The 19,976-nt window shown below is 38.4% G+C and overlaps 1 protein-coding gene across 6 annotated transcripts in view; it reads left to right on the top strand.

The window, feature by feature from the left end:
• The window catches only part of NMNAT3 (nicotinamide nucleotide adenylyltransferase 3), a 132,015-nt gene extending 113,063 nt beyond the window's left edge, over nt 1–18,952 (top strand). For all 6 annotated transcript variants that reach the window (XM_020986135.2, XM_020986132.2, XM_020986136.2 and 3 more), the window contains 2 exons: nt 9,649–9,758; nt 17,657–18,952. In XM_020986135.2, the coding sequence (XP_020841794.1) occupies nt 9,649–9,758; nt 17,657–17,997 (451 nt within the window). In that variant the 3' untranslated portion in view covers nt 17,998–18,952. The remainder of the gene's footprint in view (nt 1–9,648; nt 9,759–17,656) is intronic.
• Nucleotides 18,953–19,976: the final 1,024 nt, after the last annotated feature.

Raw genomic sequence — 19,976 nt, 5'->3', positions numbered from 1 at the left:
TCATGTGCTACTGAACAGAAGTAGAGGAAATCACGAAGTCATCCTGATTAAGTCCACCGGAAACATTTAATTTTAGTTGTGCCCTCACTAAAACAAGGCAGTCATTGCACTCCTCTTTCAGTTTACTGTGTCACAGTGGCTGTTCTCAACTTATTCGTCCCTTCTCAAACCTGTCTCAGCAGCCCCTCACCCCATTCTTTCTGCTGAGAATTTTGCCTTATACTTCACTGAAAAAAGTTGAGGACATTTGCTGAGAGCTCTCTCTTCTTTCTCCTCCTCATCTCACATCACTCAAATATCTTCCTCCACTATCCCTTCCTTCACTTAGGTCTACAATAAAGAGGTGGCCCTTCTCCTTAACAAGACAAACCTTTTTACATGCACCCCAATTTCGTCCTTTTCCATCTTTTCCAGAAGATGACCTACCCATTATTGCCATGTTACTTCTAAAGTTTCTCCCCTTTACTGGCTTCCTGCAAACCAATCTATGTCTCCCTCATCCTTAAAAAATACTCACTTGATCCTACTATCCCTGATAGCTGTTATCCCATATCTCTCCTCTCCTTCTCACTGAAACTCCTTGAAAAAGCTGTCTATTCTAAGTGCCTCTGTTTCCTCTTAGTCTCTTCCAGCCCTTCTACAATCTGACTTCTGACCTCATCACTTAAATAAAATTTCCCTCTCTGGAGTTACCAGTGAATTCTTAATTGCCAAATCTAGTGGCCTTTTCTTAGCCCATGTTCTTCTTGACATCTCTGCCGCATTTGACGTAATTGTTCTTTCCTTCTAGGTACTCCTGCCTCTCTAGGTTTTTGTGGCATTGCTTTCTTCTGATTTTTCTCCTATATGTCTGACCACTCCTCAGTCTTTTTAATTGGTACTTCATCTATTTCACACCCACTAACTATGGGGTGTTCCCCATGAGCACTCTTCTAGTCTTCCTCATGGTAATCTCATCAGCTCCAATAAGTTCAATTATGATCTATGTAAATGATTCCCAATCTATATATCCAGCCCTAGTCTTTCTCTTAAGCTACAATATCTCTTCACCAACTGCTTTTTGGACATCTTCAACTGGATGTTCATTGGGCATCTCAAACTCAACAGGTCCAAAATAAGTCTCCCCTAAAAAAACCTTCCTGTCTTCCCGCCGTTCATATTTCTGTAAAGGGCACCATCTTCTTGGTCAAGCAGGCTCTCACCCCTTGTTGTCCTCTTTGACTCTCAGTCACTCACATCCCACATCTCACATATCCAATTAATTGTCAAAACTTGTTTCATGTTCATAACATCTTTATGCATCCCCTTCTCTCCACTTCCATAGCCACCACCCTATTTCAGGCCCTTGTCACTATTGGTATGGACTATTCCAATAGCCTTCTCATTGGTCTTACTACCTCAAATCTCTCCCCACTCTAATCCACCTTCCACTCAGTTTCCAAAGTGACTGTCATTTAAAATTCTTCATAATCTGGCTCCTTCCTACCTTTCCAGTCCTCTTCTATTTCTCTCCCCTCCACATGCTCTTTGATCTATCTATTCTGACCTCATAGCTGCCTTTTTATTGGCTGTCTGATGTGCTTTCCTTCCTCACCTCTGCCACTTTCTGACTTCCTTCAGACCCCAATTCAAATCTAGTTTTCTATAGGAAGTCTTTCCTATTTCTCCCAGCCATTAGTGCCTTCCAGTCTCACATTGCCTTCTATCTACCGTGTATGTATCCTGTGTATGCCTGTTTATATACATGTTGTCTCCAGTGTTAGAATGTGAGATCGTGAAGATCAGGGACTGTTTTAGCCTTTTTTTTTCTGTATCTACAATGTTATGGCACATCATAAGAATTTGAGATGTACTTTTTGATTAATTAATTATTTGGATCCAAAGGACTTACTTTCACATCATAGGTCTGCTACTAATTATTCTTATGACTATGGGCAAGTCTTTTTTCCTATGGCTTCCAGTTTACTTACCTACAAAATAAGGGAATACTAGATGATTTCCAAAACCCCTTTTGACTCTTACCAGTCTATGGTTCTGTTTTAAAATTTTTATTTGGATTCTTAGCCCCATGTTCTCATTGTCCAAATCTTGGGGCCTCCAAATTCAGGTTTTTATTTAAAGTAGAAAAAAAACGGACTATAAATCTAGAAATATTTATTCAGAAGGCACTTAATTGGATTTTTAAAAGTTGATATTAGTGCACAGCATAGATAATTTAGCTATTTAAATGATCCATGCAGTTTCAGTATGCAGGCTCTGCATATTAGTGTAATGAGTTATTGACTTGTATTTGGGAGACTTTAAGGGAAAGTTGCCAATGAAGCACAAACCTATGCCTGTAAAACTTGAAAGTGTTTTTGGTATCTTGTTGCCAGAGGAGATTGTAGTATTTATCTGCCAAGTCATGATGGCCAAAAAACTCTGCTGAATGGGGTTGTAAATTGGAGATTGTGGATTTTACCTCCTGTGAATCACTGAGGCTCTGGGGAAGAGAATAACAATTGATAAATGAAAATAATTCACAGAATACTTATTAATCCAGATTTCATTTTCATTTCACCAGGAGGAGGAGGGCTCCAGTCTCTAAGGAGAAATATATGCTTTACTAACTAGTTTATATACATTTTATAGGCAAGATAGTTACACTACTTCTACACCTCTTGTAGTACATGTATAAAAGGCATGAATTGAACTTCATTATGTGGTATTTTTAAAAGAAACCATCCATTGGTCTAAAAAAAAAACTTGTACTAAAAATTATCCAGGAGATCAATTTGTGCATAGCGTCAATATATATAGATTGTTTTGTAAGAATGAGTCATATACAGAAGGTTGTCCTTCATTCTTGAAGAGGACCAAAATGACATCACTACATTGAAGTCAAGGTACAGTGTGTCTGACTGTGGCTGATTAGACCAATACGAGCTAGGAAGATTCTACCCCAGGTCAGGCACAAATAGTCCATATGAACACTTGGAATACAGATGTCTCTAAATTTGCACATCTCATGTTTCTTTTGAGCTACTGAAATTCTGCTCCGCTTTTGGAGCACAGCCTTCTTTAATGCAAGCCATGCCGGTGTCTCCCATGTCTCAAAATAGATTCCAGAGTTTTTCAGAGACCTTGAGAGTATCCTTGTATTGCTTCTTCTGAAGCAGTATGATGGTATATAAGTCCAGCTCCTGTCTTTCACTTCCAAATAACAAGCAATGTAAAATGAAGACCTAGTAAATATCCTTCAGAAGCCATAAAGCAATAAAGACAGTCATCAATAAAGGAAATATGAACAAAAGCTAAAGAATAAAATGAATAAATGATTGAAAAAACAGTTATTAAGCCCTTATTGTATGCCAGGAAATATGCTAAATGCTAGGAATACAAATACAGAAGTGTGGCCATTCCTTCCCTTGAGGAGCTTCCTTTCTAAGATGGAGAGATAACACATAAAGGGTAGTGATGGCCAAGGAAGGAAGTTATAGGCTAGAAAGTCACAAGGATGAGGAGTTAATTCATTGGACAACCAATTGAAATGTCTTTTCTGGACCAAAAAAAAAAAAAGAAGATAGTATTGATTTGATTGCTATGCTTGGGATAGGAGGTAGAAAAGGGGAGGTTCTGGGGGAAGGGAAGTAGTGTCAGGGCAAATAGCAAGATGTCCCAGGTAGATGGCTCAATGTGACCTGAGTGGGGTCACCAGGAGTGACCTGATATAGTTGGCTATATCAGTGGGCTGGTTCAGTTCATATGTGCTCACCGATCAAGAAAGCTCTGCCCCAGGACAAGAATTCAGAAGCTGAATGGATTAATGTCCCATTCAACAGGGCATGTGATTTCTAAAAGCCTGGTCTTAGAAATACAATTCCTGGTGGGGAGATATGGGCCAGCAGCACAGAAAATGGAAAGATGGCATAGAGTAATGATATCTAAGTTATTGAGGGAGTTAATGTCATAGAAATAGCTAAAATTATATTAAAATGATGAGTGAGGCAACACACCAAAAATATGGAAAGCATCTGAAGCAATCCTTGAAGGAAAAAATATGTATCTTAAAAGGTTACATTAAAAATAGAAAAAGAAAGGAATTAGTAATTGGGCATGCAATTTTTAAAAATGGAAAATGAGATTAGAAATTCCCTGGGGGAGGCGGAGCCAAGGTGGCGTAGTGAAAGCAGTGACTTGCTTGAGCTCTCCTCCAAACCCCTCCAAATACTCATTAAAAAAATGGTTCTAGACAAATTCTAAAGCAGCAGAACGCACAAAAAGACAGAGTGAAACAAATTTCCAGCCCAAGACAACCTGGATGATTGATCAGAAAGGTGTATTGAGCCGGGCTGGGAGCACAGCGAGGTGTGGGCACACAGGCCACAGCAAACCTGGAGCAGGCCTCAGAGGACTGAATCTCGGGCAACTGTGGAGGTTTCCAGACTCCTCAATCCACCAATGCCAAAGACAACTTAGAAGGTCAGTGGGAAAAGTCTGTTTCTGTCGGTGCCGAGAAAGGAAGGCGGGGTCTCAGCTCCATTCCCAAGAGCGTGGCCGGGGGGGGGGGCAGCTGCTTCCCGACCTTTGGCCCACAGACTGAGGGGGAATCCAGTGGCTGATCAGAGAGGGATTGCAGGGATCTCTTTACCAGTGCTGAGGCAGGAATCTCTTGCTTTGCCCATGTTTGGATCTGGGTCACAGTTCTGGGTGGTGGTGCTGAGGTGAGGAGGAGCGCTGGCGTGGTGGAGCTTGTAGTGGCTGTGAAGAGGAACCCCTCCTCACAATTACAGGACAGAAAGGAGTACTTGTGGTCACAGGCACAGGCCAGGAAAGGAGTAAACACCTGCCCCTTATCATACCACCTTGGAAGAACTGAAAATTTACAGGTCCCTACAAGTATCTCTGAAAACAGCTGTACAAACCCCGAAGCTTGGGACAGTACATTCTCCACATTGGAAGCAGATTTACCTTAACAAAGAGTTTAAAACTCAAGTAATTGGCCAGGGATCATGAGCAAGCAGCGCAAAAAGAGTCAGACTATATTATCTTACTTTGGTGAAAAGAAGATCAAAATATACAACCAGAAGAAGACAACAAAGTCAAAGCTCCTACATCCAAAGCCTCCAAGAAAAATATGAATCAGTCCCAGGCCTTGGAAGAGCTCAAAAGGGATTTGAGAAGCAAGTAAGGGAAGTAGAGGAAAAACTGAGAGTGATGCAAGAAAATCATGAAAAACAAGTCAACAGCTTGCTAAAGGAGACCCAAAAAAAACTGAAGAAAATAACACCTTAAAAAATAGCCTAACCCAAATGGCAAAAGAGGTCCAAAAAGCCAATGAGGAAGAATGCCCTAAAAAGAAAATTGGCCAAATGGAAAAGGAAGTCCAAAAGCTTACTGAAGAAAATACTTCCTTAAAAATTAGAATAGAGCAATTGGAAGCTAGTGACTTTATGAGAAATCAAGACACAGTAAACAAATCCAAAAGAATGAAAAATTAGAAAACAATGTGAAATATCTCATTGGAAAAACAACTGACCTGGAAAATAGATCCAGGAGAGAGAATTTAAAATTATTGGACTATCTGAAAGCCATGATCAAAAAAAGAGCTTAGACATCATCTTTCAAGAAATTATCAAGGAAAACTGCCCTGATATTTAGAACCAGAGGGCAAAATAGAAATTGAAAGAATCCACAGATCTCCTCCTGAAAGAGATCCCCAAAGGAAAACTCCTAGGAATATTATAGCCAAATTCCAGAGTTCCCAGGTCAAGGAGAAAATATTACAAGCTGCCAGAAGGAAACAATTCAAGTACTGTGGAAACACAATCAGGATAACACAAGATTTAGCAGCTTCTACATTAAAGGACCACAGGGCATGGAATATAATATTCTAGAGGGCAAAGGAGATAGGATTACAACCAAGAATCACCTACCCAGCAAAACTGAGTATAATCCTTCAGGGGAAAAAATGGTCATTCAGTGAAATAGAGGACTTTCAAGCATTCTTGATGAAAAGACCAGAGCTGAATAGAAAATTTGACTTTCAAATACAGGACTCAAGTGGAACATGAAGAGGTAAACAGGAAAGAGAAATCATAAGAGACTTATTAAGATTGAACTGTTTACATTCCTGCATGGAAAGATGATATTTATAACTCATGAGACCTTTGTCAGTATTAGGGTAGTTGGAGGAAAAAAATTATATGTATGTATATGTAGATAGACATATAGAGGGCACAGGGTGAGTTGAAGATTAAGGGGTCATATCTGGAGAATAAAGTTAAGGGATGAGAAAGGATGATACTCGGAGAAGAAGAAAGGGAGAGGTAGAATGGGGTAAATTATCTCACAAAACAAAAAAAAAGAAAAGTCTCTTACAGTGGAGGGGAAACTGGGGAAGGTGAGAGGGAATGAGTGAATGTTATTCTCATAGGATTTGGCTTAACAAGGGAATAACATACACATCCAATTGGGTATGGAAATCTGTCTTACCCTACAGGAAAATAGGGGAGAAGGGGACAAGAGAGCAGGGGATGATATAGAGGAGAGCAGATTGGGAAAGGGGGTAATCAGAAGTAAATACTTCTGAGAGGGACAGGGTCAAAAGAAAGAACAGACTAAATGGGAGGGCAGTATAGGATTAAGGGAAATAGAGTTAGTTTTTCACAACATGTCTTCTATGGACGTGTTTTGCATAACTGCACATGTACAATCTATATTGAGTTGCTTGCCTTTTCAATGAGGGTGGGTGGGGAGGGAGGAAGAGAGAAAATTTGAAACCTAAAGTTTTAAAAGCATATGTTTAAAAAAAAAGTTTTCACATGCTACTGGGAAATAAGAAATACAGGAAATGGGGTACAGAAGTCTATCCTGCCCTACAGGAAAATAGAAAGGGAAGGGGATAAGAGAAGGAGGGGAGAGAAGAGAGGACAGACTAGGGGAAGGGATATTCAGAATGCATGTCATCTTGGGGTGGGGAGAGGGGGGAGATGGGGTGAAAATTTGGAACTCAAAAACTTGTGGAAGTGAATATTGAAAACTAATAATAAATAAATAAATGGGGAAAAAAGTGGAAAGGAATAAATTAACCCCCACCAAGAAAAAAAAAGCAAAAAGGAAACAGAAACAAAATTAAAACAGAAAAAGCTTGTGACCTGATAAAAAAAGAACATTTTTAAACTAACAAAATTGACAAGCTATTAGAATTTTTAAAGGGAATATGAGACCAAATTGCCAAAAATAGAATAACAAAGCAGGTGAATTGATGAAGACTAGAAAGGAAATAAGGAAAATTGTTGGAAACTTCTCTACCCAAGCATATGTCATCAAAACTGAGTTTGTAAAGAAAATGGATAAATACCCACAAAAGTACCAAATAGCCAAATAACCAAAAACATCCTTAATATTGACACAAATTTTATATAAAATATTAGTGAAAAAAGCTATAGCAGTTTATTTACCCCCAAAAAAAAATTCTTTCAGACCGAAGTGGATTTGTCTGCCATGTGTGCAAGAACAATTCACCATTAGGAAAACATTTACTTTAATTGTATATATGTATGTATATATGTGTGTGTATGTTTATATTTATATGTGTGTATGTATGAAAAACATGATTGTGTCAGTAGATGTAATATAGTATAATATAAAATAGATGCAAATAAAATGCAACGCTCATTTATGCTAAAGAGCAATAGGAGTGAAAGTGCCTTCTCTCTGTTGAAAATCAACCACAGGAGTTGAAGTAACTTTCACGCAGTAGGCAAAAATGGACTATGATTAAGTTTGCTACATTTTTAGCTGTTTCCACCCTGGCTAGAACCCAGGATTTGTTTTTTTTTTTAATCCAAATTTCCCTGGTAACTCTCTAAGAAAAGTAATCACTTTTTGTCATTTAAGGTGAGCCTCCTTGTGAACCTATGAGACAGTTTTTGCTTCACAGTTTGCAAAAGCACTACTATTAATCATTGCCAAATTGATGGATCAAATTATATTGAAGTGTAGCATTAATTTGCATTTCTCTATATGATTCTTGATAGTTTGAGTTTTTTCTTTGAAAATTGTTTCTTTATATCCTTTGATCAGTTACTTATTGGGAAAAGTATCTTAGTCTCATACATTTGTGTCAATTCCCAATGGATTTTGGATGCCAGGATTTTAAGAGATGTCAGATACAATTTTTTTCAATCCATAATTTTTCTTCTTATTATTACAGCTGAATAAGACTTTCCTTACAATACCCCTGTGAGAAAGGGAGTAAAAGTGTTATCCATTTTCCATGTATGTAAACTGAAGCTCAGAAAGGGGAAAAAATTCACCCCATGGTGGGTGTTAGAGTCCAAATTTGGACCAAGTCTCCTGACTTAGAGTCCAGTTGTTTACCTGTTTTTTTTCTTGCAGTATCCTGCTGGCATATAACATTTTAGAAAACTAGTTTGATTGACTGAAACAACTGAACAACAAAAGAGCATCTTACGTGCTAGGAGAGGTAAATAGATGGAAAGTTAATCAGGGAAGGCTCCTTTGAGGTTTTGAATCATGAGATAAACCTTAAAAGAAGCATCATTTAGGATAGGAAAATTGAGCACGTTTTCTGTGAGAACTGTATAAGAAAAAGGACACTATTGTCAACTAAGCCATCTGGGAGTCTGGAATCATCCATCAGTTAACAAGCAGTTATTAAACACCTACTGTATGTTTGTCACTGTGCTTGGTGCTAGGGATACATATATGTTTAAATGATACCTTGGAATACCCGCAACTCTTACTCCTCACTAACCATATTCCCACCCCAACCTTGCTTCTCTTATCCTCAGCCTAATTCCACTCTTCATCAGCAGAACCTCATAAGCCCTGCCTATCTGACATACTCCTCATCCCTCCCACATCCCAAGATCTCTCACCTCTTTCTCACAGTCTCCATCCCTGTGGAGCCCTTAAGGTAGGCCGCCTGCCACTACCAGTGTCACTGAGCTGGCTTTCACCTAAGCTTCTTGAAGTAGATGAGGATAAGGGAACCCTCATTCCTGCTATCAGTGTTGTTATGGGGCCAGAGTGTGAATACTGTATTTCTGACATCCCAGGCTGAGATTCTGAACACATTTTCTCATGGACACATTGTTATGTGTGGTGATTCAAGTTCTGGCATATGCTTAGTATTGTAGTTCAGCTACATTTTGGGCTAAATATGTGTTTTTATAAACTGCTAGCCTGAGAAGCTAGCCACCTATATAATAAGGGGGAGATGCCTTCAAAATGCCAAGAAACAGACTAACAATTTTTTAAAAATACAACCTATTCATCAATTGGAAGTTGCCTGTATTTGATTTTTCTTAAATCCAGGAATGTCTGCATTTTCTTTGGCAATCTGCATCCTATTTGAGAAGGCTTTGTAATGGGTGTGTGCTCTTAGAGAAATAAAGAATATTCAACAAATATTTTTTTAAATGGGAAGACTTGGAACATTCTATATCATTTTTATTTGTTTCTAACAGATCTTACAATAGATGATGAATATAATGTATTCATGAATTACTTCATTCAGAGCTGAAATAAGTAAAGTCAAATGGTAATTTTTAAAATCTGAAAATATGGAGTCATCCCTTTGTGTATCTGTGATGATTAGCTCATGTAGAAACTTTTTTTTCTTTTTTGTAAAAAATACAGACACCACTACAATGAACTTCTCAGATCCTTACCCAGGAGAAAAGAGGCCACAAGCTCCAGGGCAGACTCTGAAATACCTACTGAGGATATCGCCACTCCAGCATATACAGGTTTGTGATTATTGTAAATAGCACTTTTTTTCTTAAATGAAGAAAATGCTATAAAACAAAGATTAGAAGCATAAAATGTTTGAGAGGCTAGGTGATGCAGTGGATGTGAATAGAGGAGACCTGGGTTTAAATCCTAGTACTAACACCAGCCAGCCACATGACCTTTGGCAAATCATTTTAGCATTCTCCATCACCTCAGTTTCCATATATGTCAAAGGTGTAAAAAGTTTTCTGCCCACCCACAAGGTTATCATGCTGACCACACGATTAGATCTGGAAGGCCATCAAATTCAAACCCACTCACCCCCACCCCAACCCCATTTTATAGATAAGGTAACTGAAGCTTAGAAAAGTAATATATCATAGGGACAGCTAGGTGGCTCAGTGGATAGAGTACCGGCCCTGAAGTCAGGAGGACCTGAGTTCAAATCCGGCCTCAGACCAAACACTTGGCACTTACTAGCGGTGTGACCCTGGGCAAGTCACTTAACCCCAATTGCCTAAAAATTAAAAAAAAGAAAAGAAAAGTAAAGTAAAATATCAGGCCAATGGTCACGTAAGTGTCAGAGCCTGGATTCTCCCAACTGTAAGCCAAGGATCCAGTCACATCGTGTGGGCTGCTGGTGGTTGTTGCTCCTTTGGCTAACCCCTTCTCCTTCTCTGCATGACACCACTTCTCACACTCTGATGGAGTAGGGTGGCCCCTAAGTACCATTTGTAACTGTTACCTAGTTGTTAGTCTGGGGTGGTGATAGTGGTAGCAACTGTTGTTTTAAAAATCTGTGCTTTAAAAATCCCTGGACTGAAAATCCTTTATTGGAAATAAAATGTTACTGTGATTTTAAACAGTAAAAGCATGCATTAAAGAGTTGGTTCACCAGATGCTGAAACATTTTGAAATTTGAAACACAAATTTGGATGATGGTGGTATGATACATGGGCTTTTCTTATTCCTGTTAATTCCTATGGTTTTTATAGTGTTTACAAAGCATGATATAAGTCTCACATGGTGCAGTTGGGGACACATTCTGATACGACACTCCTCCCAAAAGGAAGGAGATCCCATCTCTGACCCTTATTATCTGGGTGACCCTGGGTAAGACATTTAAATCTCCCTGAGCCTCACTTTCTTCATCTGTGAAATAAGAGGATTGGATTAGATGGCCTCTGAGGTCCTTTTTAATTCTAGACCTAGACCTATGATCTGTAAGATCCATTTTAAATACCCTTTCATACTGGCTGTAGTGTATCTTTCCAGGTTTATTAAACATTACCCCACTTTATATAGCCTTTGATACAACCAAAGTGGCCTTTCTGATTTTTGTCATGCATGACAATACATCTTTTGCTTCTATTTGTGCATAGGCTGACTCCTGTGCTAGAATAACACCCCCACTTTAGTCCCCACTTAGAATCCCTAGAAATCAGCTCAAAAGCCATCTTTTCCATGAGTACTTTTTTTCCCCTCTCCCCCTGATCTGCTCATTCTTTTTTCAAAAAAATTACCTTGTATTTATTTTGTGTATACATATACGTCTGCATGGAATCCCCAGTGGAATGTGATCTTTGAAGTGAGAACTGTTGTCATTTGAGGGGAGCTTCTCATGTATGGCCTAAGCCCAAATATGCAACCCCAGAGATTCCCTAGATGTAACTCAGTATCCATGAGCCTAAAAGGCTTTCAGTGGGCTAGCATTCTTCCTATTTGGTGCTTAAGTCTCTAAATGGCTTTTCTGACTATCTCTTCACTCCCTCCCAGAAGACTGGGTTTTCTTAAAAAGGGAAGAGGTAATCTGGCGCACTCAGCTTTTCAGTTGTTATCTACAATAAAAGGTATTGATTGGATTTTTATCGAAATGTTTATTTTTGAATTCTAAACAATAAGGTCACTTCTAGCTCTAAACCTAAAATATTCTGATCCTGAAAGTACAAGGTAATGAGAAATATTATACATTTCTGTTTTTCAGACATAAAAATTAAGAGTCTTGAGCATTCTTTTTCAACATTGTTTTAAAAATAATAATAATTAATAATAATAAAATGCCTTAAAATTTGCAAAGCATTTAATACATATTATCATTTGCTCCTCGTAGCAACACTTTTAGAAAATTTCTAGAAAACTTCTAAGGCCTCTAAATAACCAAAACAACTATAAAGGCCTTTTTTGTATTGTTTTAACTTCATGTAGCTAAAAGAAATTTTCATCAAGTGAAAAATAGGGATTGTTATTGTAGCATAATTTGGCTTCTGTGAAGTTACATATGTATATATGTATATACATATATGTATATGTATATAGTAGATGCGTTTTTAAACCCTATTAAATGCATGAGGTATTCTGTTGTTCAGTTCATTCAGTAAATATTTCTTTAGCCCCACCATATGCAAAGTACTGTTCAGCGCTCTAAGGTGGATACAAATAAGACTAAATTGGGTTCCCTCACCTCAAAGAGCTTGCAGTCGAGTAGGAAAGAGAAGACATCTCCACAAATGGGGTAGAATGTAAAAGTGTAATTCAGAGAAGAGATAGGTTATTGTAGGGAATGTAGAATAATGTAATAATGAAAGCAACATTTTTCTTTTTAATCTACCAATAAGTCTGCTGTCATGAAATCTCAGAGTTTGAAATGGACTTTGAAGGCCATAAGGACCTTACTGATCTCCTGGTCCAGCCTTTTTAGTTTATGAAGGGTGGACTTTAGACTCAGAGAGCTGAAGTGACTTGCCCAATATCACCCAGGCAGTAAATGGTGGTTAGTTGTTGTCCATGAGGCCCAGAATGGTAAATGGTAAAGCTGATATCTAGATCCATGTTCTCTGACTCCAAACCTGATGTTCTTTACTCCACTGCCTTGGAAATTATGAATCACCTTTATGACATTCCATGTCCAGTGGTCATCCTGCCTCTAACATTTCCAGCTAGAGCTAATGCCCTACTTCCAGAGTCAGTGGACTTGTTCTGTTACCACTCTCATAGTTAGAAAGGTTTTCCTTATATTGAGCTGAAATCTACCACCTCTTAGTTTCTACCCATTGATCCTCATTCTGCCCTGTGGGACCAAGCAGAACAAACTTAACCCTTCTTCCCTGTGAATGTAGCATATTACTTTCTGCAGCTTCATTTTCCTGCTGCCAGTAAAAGTATTTCTCCCATCATATCTGTGATTTGCTGCCCTCCTTAGACTCACTTACATATTCTTGTTCATCTCTGAATTCTGTTCTGCTTTAGCTTGTGAAGCTTCTAGATTGATGGTATCTTAAGTCCTTTCACTGTCCCCCTTGATTCTTATGTATGATTCTCTAAAGCATGTATTCATCTCTTTGGTTGCTTTGCTGAATTCAGCTTCATGTACTAGGTGGTATTTCCTTTCCTTTTTACAGATAGAAACACTTGATCTTTTGTTTTAAATTGAATATGCTGTATTACAAGGCTCTGAATCACCTTACATGAATGACTTCTTTGTCGATTTTCAAAGTATTCTGTCTCTCTCTCTCTGTTTGTCTCTGTGTGTCTCTCTCTTCCTCTATCTCTTTCTGTCTGTCTGTCTGTGTCTCTTTCTCTGTCTCTCTTCCCCTTCCCTTCCTTTCTTCCCTCTCTCCCTCCCTTCCCTCATGCCCCTGCTCTCACCTGACTTCATCTAATCACCTTACATGAATGACTTCTTTGTCGATTTTCAAAGTATTCTGTCTCTCTCTCTCTGTTTGTCTCTGTGTGTCTCTCTCTTCCTCTATCTCTTTCTGTCTCTGTCTGTCTGTGTCTCTTTCTCTGTCTCTCTTCCCCTTCCCTTCCTTTCTTCCCTCTCTCCCTCCCTTCCCTCATGCCCCTGCTCTCACCTGACTTCATCTAATAGAAGCCTTTCCTAATTAAGCCTTGTACTTTCAAGGATCCAGTCACATCGTGTGGGCTGCTGGTGGTTGTTGCTCCTTTGGCTAACCCCTTCTCCTTCTCTGCATGACACCACTGGAGTTTATAATTCATTTCTGTGACCATTATTGATTTGGGGCCACCAAACAAAACATCTGAAAAAAAAATGGTACAGCTTCTTTGGCACAGACTGGAGTGTTTTGTGCTCGTTTGAATTGTAGCCCAGACAGAAGCCCACAGGCTTTAAGACTATTATCCATTGAGAATGCAGCCTTTCACTGTTGTTATTTAGTGAGCTGCCAGAGAACACTGAGGACATTATATTTGTTTCACTTTATTGCCTTTAGGACAAGTTATATTGGTTGTCTTTTTGCAATACCAGCAATTTGTCCTCTTTGAGCTTGAAAAGCATAAGCTACTCAGTCTGGAGAATTTCATAGGAAATATTTGAATTCCTTTGTTAGGATGGATGATGGTTTAGCCCAGAGTTGAAATCTGAAGCAGGCTTGGCTGCTTAGAGTCAGTCCTTTGTAATGTACTGTTTGCCATGGTGGAACAGGAAGGACTGTCACTGCTAACGGGAGCGTTGATGTGATACTGGGCACACTTTTACCCTATAGAAGATATGTTTGGGATACATTCTCTTTTATTTTCATCATTAACTTAATTGAATAATACCCAAGCCTAAGGTGCTGAAAACTCAGTCCTCAAAACATCAGCTTCAGATTAGAAGAAAGCATCCTCTCTTTGGTGGGTAGGGAAGAATTATACAAGAAGAAAGAAAGTGACTTTCCCAGAGTCACATGCATCAGAAGAATTAAATATGAATTGTCTGAACACTCTGCTACCTAACCCTTAATCCATCTAGAAATTACCTGAATATTTTAAAAGCTAAAGGTTAGAGAGACTGCATATATAGGTAAAGGGGTTAGGAAGCACTAGCTGATGGTCCAACATCAGAATTAGATATGTTTTTATCAGTGGAAAAAAGATGCATAATCATGTGCTTCACTGCATCCAAAAGACAATGGAGCCTTTCCATCTGATGTGTACCCTCTTCTATGTGTTGTCTCCTCCTAATTGAATATGAGTTGCTGGAGAGAAGGGCTGTCTAGCTTTTCTATTTGTATCCCTAGTATGTAGCACAATGCTTTGCGTCTATTAAGTGCTTAATAAATGCATGTTTTGTTAATTCATTCATGAAGGATGTTACAATGTAGCCTTGGGCCCAAAGGCCTCACTGTCCCACGTTTAGGTTTCCAGGGCACTATCCTCTTCACTTAGAGCCAAGTGCTGGGAACTTGTCTTTGTCCCATGTTTATTAAATTTTATTAAATGGTCACCTTTCATTCCTTATCTTCCCTAATCAGTGGACTAGAGGTACTGAGCTCCCTGACCTTCTGGGTCCTTGAGCCAATTTGACTCTTTGGATTCAGGGACCTGAACCCAAGAATTTCTAATTTACCCAAATATTCTAATTTCTAATTACTCCTCCCCTGCCTGCCTCTACTATTGCCATTATCTCTGGATTACCTAGTCCTAGCACCTGCTTCTCTTTTCCCTTCCATCACATAGTTCTGACCATGAGTTCGTTTTCTAACGTTTGTTTATAAGGCAAAAGAAAACATACAAATTCACAGGGTCACAGAATCACAGATCTAGAGCTAGAACGTCTTTTAGCAGCCATCTAGCCCAGCTCCCTCGTTTTACCAATGAGGAAACTGAGGCTCAGATAAATTAAGTGACTTGTCCAAGTTCGCACAACTGCTAAGCATCAGAAACAATGTTTGAACACAGGTCCTCTACAGAGATGTTGTTTTTTTCCAATGTACTGTAATGTCTTCCTCACACAGTAAATGAAGATTATTAGGAGTATAATTAAAATAAATTTAGCCTGGGGAAGCTAGGTGACACAGTAGATAGAGCACCTGCCCTGGACTCAGAAGGACCTGAATTCAAATCTGGCCTCAGACACTTGATTTGATACTCGCTAGCTGTGTCCCTAGGCAAGTCATTTAACCCTGATTGCCTTGTGCTAAATAAATAAATGAATGAATGAATGAATAGATAGATAGACAAATAAATAAATAAATAAATAAATGTAGCCTGTTCTAGACTTAGTTTTCTAGTCTAAGCCTTTACTAAGACTCTGTAGATATAGCACATTGTTCTATTTTTCTTATCTCAGATTCTCTTGAAGGCAATCAGGAAACCTGACAGTTGGAATTCAAGTTTCTAGCACTATCCGTGGCAGTTAACTAACCCTATATCTACCTTTGCTTCCCCCTACCAAGGAACAGATAGGAAAATACTAATAGGACAATATCTTTCACCTTACAATCAGAATTCATATAAATATACAAATCATCCCCCAGAGTTTACAACAAACATCTCTCTTTTTGCAATGGCAAGAGAGTAAAACTGGTAAATTCGGACTAGTGAGTTGCAGAATTGGAAGGGGGGTTGCGCATTATGTAATCTAATTCCATCTCTTTGTAGGTGAGGAGAACAAAGCTCAGAGACATGATGTGACTTGCTAATTAGTGGCAGACCTAAGGCTTGAATCTCAAGTCAGGCTCTTTCCATATAACTCTCATCAGCACATGTTTATTGATTGCTGAGAGGCCAGTCTGAAATAGTGAACAGTATGAATTATAGACTACTGTAACATCATTGTATTACTTTCAAGTTGAGTACATATAAAGGATCTAACCAAATGTCGAAGTAGAGGTTGTGCCTTAATGAAAAGATAAGAATCCTTGGTAATTAATCCATTCATGATAGATAAATGATTCTGCTACAGCTTTTATATAGTTCCCCTTATTAATAACGAAGTTAAACTTCTCTCTCATAATGTTTTTGCACCCTTAAACGGAACTTTTCACTAACACAGATGGTACAAAAGTAGCCGCCTACTTAAGCTGTGTCTAGATTACCACAGATTCTAAATTAGCAAGCTTATTTTGTGAAACTTTAAAGGATGCTAGGAATGCATGTCCATTTTTTGAACTAGGTCTTTCCCACCACCTCCTACCCCCAGCATGTGCAATAGTATCTATGAAGCTGCAACTTCCTTTTAGTTACATTGGAATGAAAAGTGCAATGTTCTGAGGATGGAATTATTTTATGAAAGAAGGAAAAGACAAATTCACTTTTAAAATGAATTTTAAAAGATAAATTTATTCTATCATATTTATTTTTGTACTTCACAATATTGCAAACAAAAGGAAACTGAGTTATGCTAAGATAACGGCCTAGCGCACTGTACTTCTAAAGACCATGTGGTTAAAGTGCATATACTAAACAAATATGAACACAACAAACTCTATGGAATTGCCCAGATTCTTTGGTTCTGTTGGAATTTCGTTGCATGGAATAATGTTTGAAACAAATGGGCTATGATTGAGGCTGAGAGAGATTTTTGTCATTGTGATATTTCCTGTGATACAATTGAGCCTATAAATATAGATTATCCTTTATTTTTAAATAGGTGGCACAGAGTGAAATGCCAGTGCTACTTTGGACCACAGTTATTTGTCTTATGTTGCAAATGTTGACTCTGGCTTCCTCCCTCCAAGTTTTCAGACCAGTTTGTCTGGACTTTTCCTTCACATTTATCTTACTTTCAAAAGTATTTGTATCCTTTTCTATCCCCTTCTCCTCATCATTAAAATTTAAGCTCAGTGAGATCCCTACAAAAATCGAATAGTGTCTTGCACCTAGTAGGATCTTAATAAACATTTGTTGGATGGAACTGAATTCAGCTACAAAACTATAATCAGAGATTCTGAATCTCCCTTACATTGCATATTACTTCCAAGTGTTAAATGAGAATCTAACTAAACTTGTGTGTGGTACAGCTCTAGGTCTGTTTATATTTTTATTTGTTTTTTAAAGCATAAACACTAAAACATTTTAGTACTTTCCATACTCCAAAGGGAAGAAAAATGAAATGAAATTTTCCAAATAAATGTGATATCATCTTTAAAACAATCCCTCTGTAACTTCACAGTGAACCTCCTTGTTTTTTCAGCTGCTCCCGAGTTAAAGCTGCTCTGTGGTGCGGATGTTCTGAAGACATTTCAAACCCCCAACCTCTGGAAAGATGAACACATCCAAGAAATAGTTGAAAAATTCGGCCTGGTGTGTGTTAGCAGGGCTGGCCATGACCCAAAACAATATATCTCTGAATCAGCCATTTTAACTCACTATCAACATAATATACATCTAGTCAAGAATGTGGTACAAAGTGATTTGAGTGCCACGGCCATCAGACAAGCCTTATGTCAAGGACAGAGCGTGAAGTATCTGATTCCAGACTCAGTTATTTCCTATATTAAGGATCATAACCTGTACCTGGAAGAGAGTAAATAGACAGAATTAAAGGAATGGGGTGCTTCTTGGAGGCTATAGGCCAGCTTGCCTTATGGGATGCAGGATAGGATGCAGGAAATGTGGTAGATTGAGTACACAACCCATTATCAAGTTCTCTGAACACTCCATCTCTGTCCAGAACTTCTCCTACCACCAAAAAATAAATCACATTTTATTGGGGCACATTTCCTGCAAGTATAGGAAACATTTCCTGTAGGAAAAAATTATTAAGTTATAAAGGGAAAAGTTACTCCATTGTTACAAAAAAAAAGGTCACTCCATTGCAAGTTGATATATTATGAAAAAAAGAAAACCTTCTGAGGCCACAATGTCAAGAAGTTTGTTGAGATTTGAATTTGGCTTCCACTGCTATTAGGAGCTTTCAGAGTTTGTCTGAATAATAAGTTTTGGTTTTTTGTAAGTATGGCAGAGTGTTCCCTGATCATATTATCAGTATTGTGCATATTGAATTTTTTAATAAGTCTTTAAGCACAAGATCCTCTTCTTTATTGGAGATATTTGACAGGATACTAATTATTTTACAGTGGACTTAGTAAGCTTTGTTTTGAAAAGAATAGGACTAATTGAGCAATATCACAACAGGAAGTTCCGTAGTGACAAGTGTGGACTCATTGGCTGTGTACTCAGCATTTTCCTAAGCAGTACTGGATATTCCACAGAGAACCATTTAAGAGGAATTCATTTCTGTTCGTATTAATAAAAGTGAAAATTAAGTGATTTTCTAAGCAAACATTTTCACGTATTTTAATATAATAAATATTTTTAATACTATTCTAGCAGGAAACATGATATTCCTGACTACAATTGTCAGTGCCCTTTTTTCTCAGGTTTCTTAAAAAAAAAGTTGATTCACTTCATTTTGACAGTATCTTTTGAGTGTCTCATGTCTGCATGTTGGCAAACATAAAAAATAAAATGACATCAGAAGTCCTAATGAATTGTTACGTATTTTTTCTGGTTTTGTATTGTTATGAATAGTGTAACTGAAGTTGCTTGTATTGGCAGAGATACCAGCTAGTGTGCCGGTAGAACTTGAATGAGCTGAATCCCTCATCACAGGGTACCAAAGAGCCAGCAAAAAGCCCTGCCCTATTTCTGAATGTGATAGGAATGCTTTATAATTTGAGCCACTGCTGGTGCTTTTATTCTTTTTCTTTCCACAAGGGAACCTATTAACATGTGTTCGTCCTTCTCCTGGTTTGTTAAGAGACTTTCATTGGGATTGGTTTACATTTTCATACTTGCTAAGGAAGTTCTAGTTTAACCAATGAGCCTGCATAACATGCAGAGAAAAGTTGCTCATAGAAAAGTATAGCCTAGTGATTCCATATTCTTTCACAAATTCAGAAGGCATTATTTCAGCCTGGTTTTTCATTAAATTCACAAAGACTTCTCATCCTGCTAGCTCATTATTTCCCAGACCGAGGTGCAAGGAGACTGTAGATCCTGATCACCTGCACTCCTTCAGGGGCTGTTCTCCAGGCTACTGAGCTACATTCAGCAGTACCGGCCCATCCCCTTCTCAGTATCACGACATAGTAAAAAGAGAGTTGAAGAGGATCTGGATTTGACTTCTGGCTCTGCAATATCCTACCTTATAACTATTGACAAGTCACTTTCCTTGCCTCAGTTTCCTCTTCTATTCATAACCCTTGGGTCTCCTGACCTGAAAAGCCTAGGTACATTTTAGAGGGTTCTCACTTCTTTGGTTCTTTTTTTGTTGTTCAGTCATTTCTGAGACTCTTCATGACCCCATTTGGGGTGGGATTTTCTTGGCAAAGAAACTGGAGTAGTTTGCCATTTCCTTCTCCAGCTCATTTTTGAGGATGAGGAAACTGAGGCCAACAGGGTTAAGAGACTTGCCCAGAGTCGCACAGCTAGTAAGTGTCTGAGGTGAGATTTGAACTCAGGTCTTCCTGACTCTGGGCCCAGAGCTCTATTCACTGTACCAACTAGCT

Source organism: Phascolarctos cinereus, unplaced genomic scaffold (genome assembly GCF_003287225.1).
Source record: "Phascolarctos cinereus isolate Bilbo 61053 unplaced genomic scaffold, phaCin_HiC Scaffold_726;HRSCAF=1367, whole genome shotgun sequence".
In the NCBI taxonomy this organism is placed as follows: domain Eukaryota; kingdom Metazoa; phylum Chordata; class Mammalia; order Diprotodontia; family Phascolarctidae; genus Phascolarctos; species Phascolarctos cinereus.
This window is presented reverse-complemented; position numbering and strand designations above follow the sequence as displayed.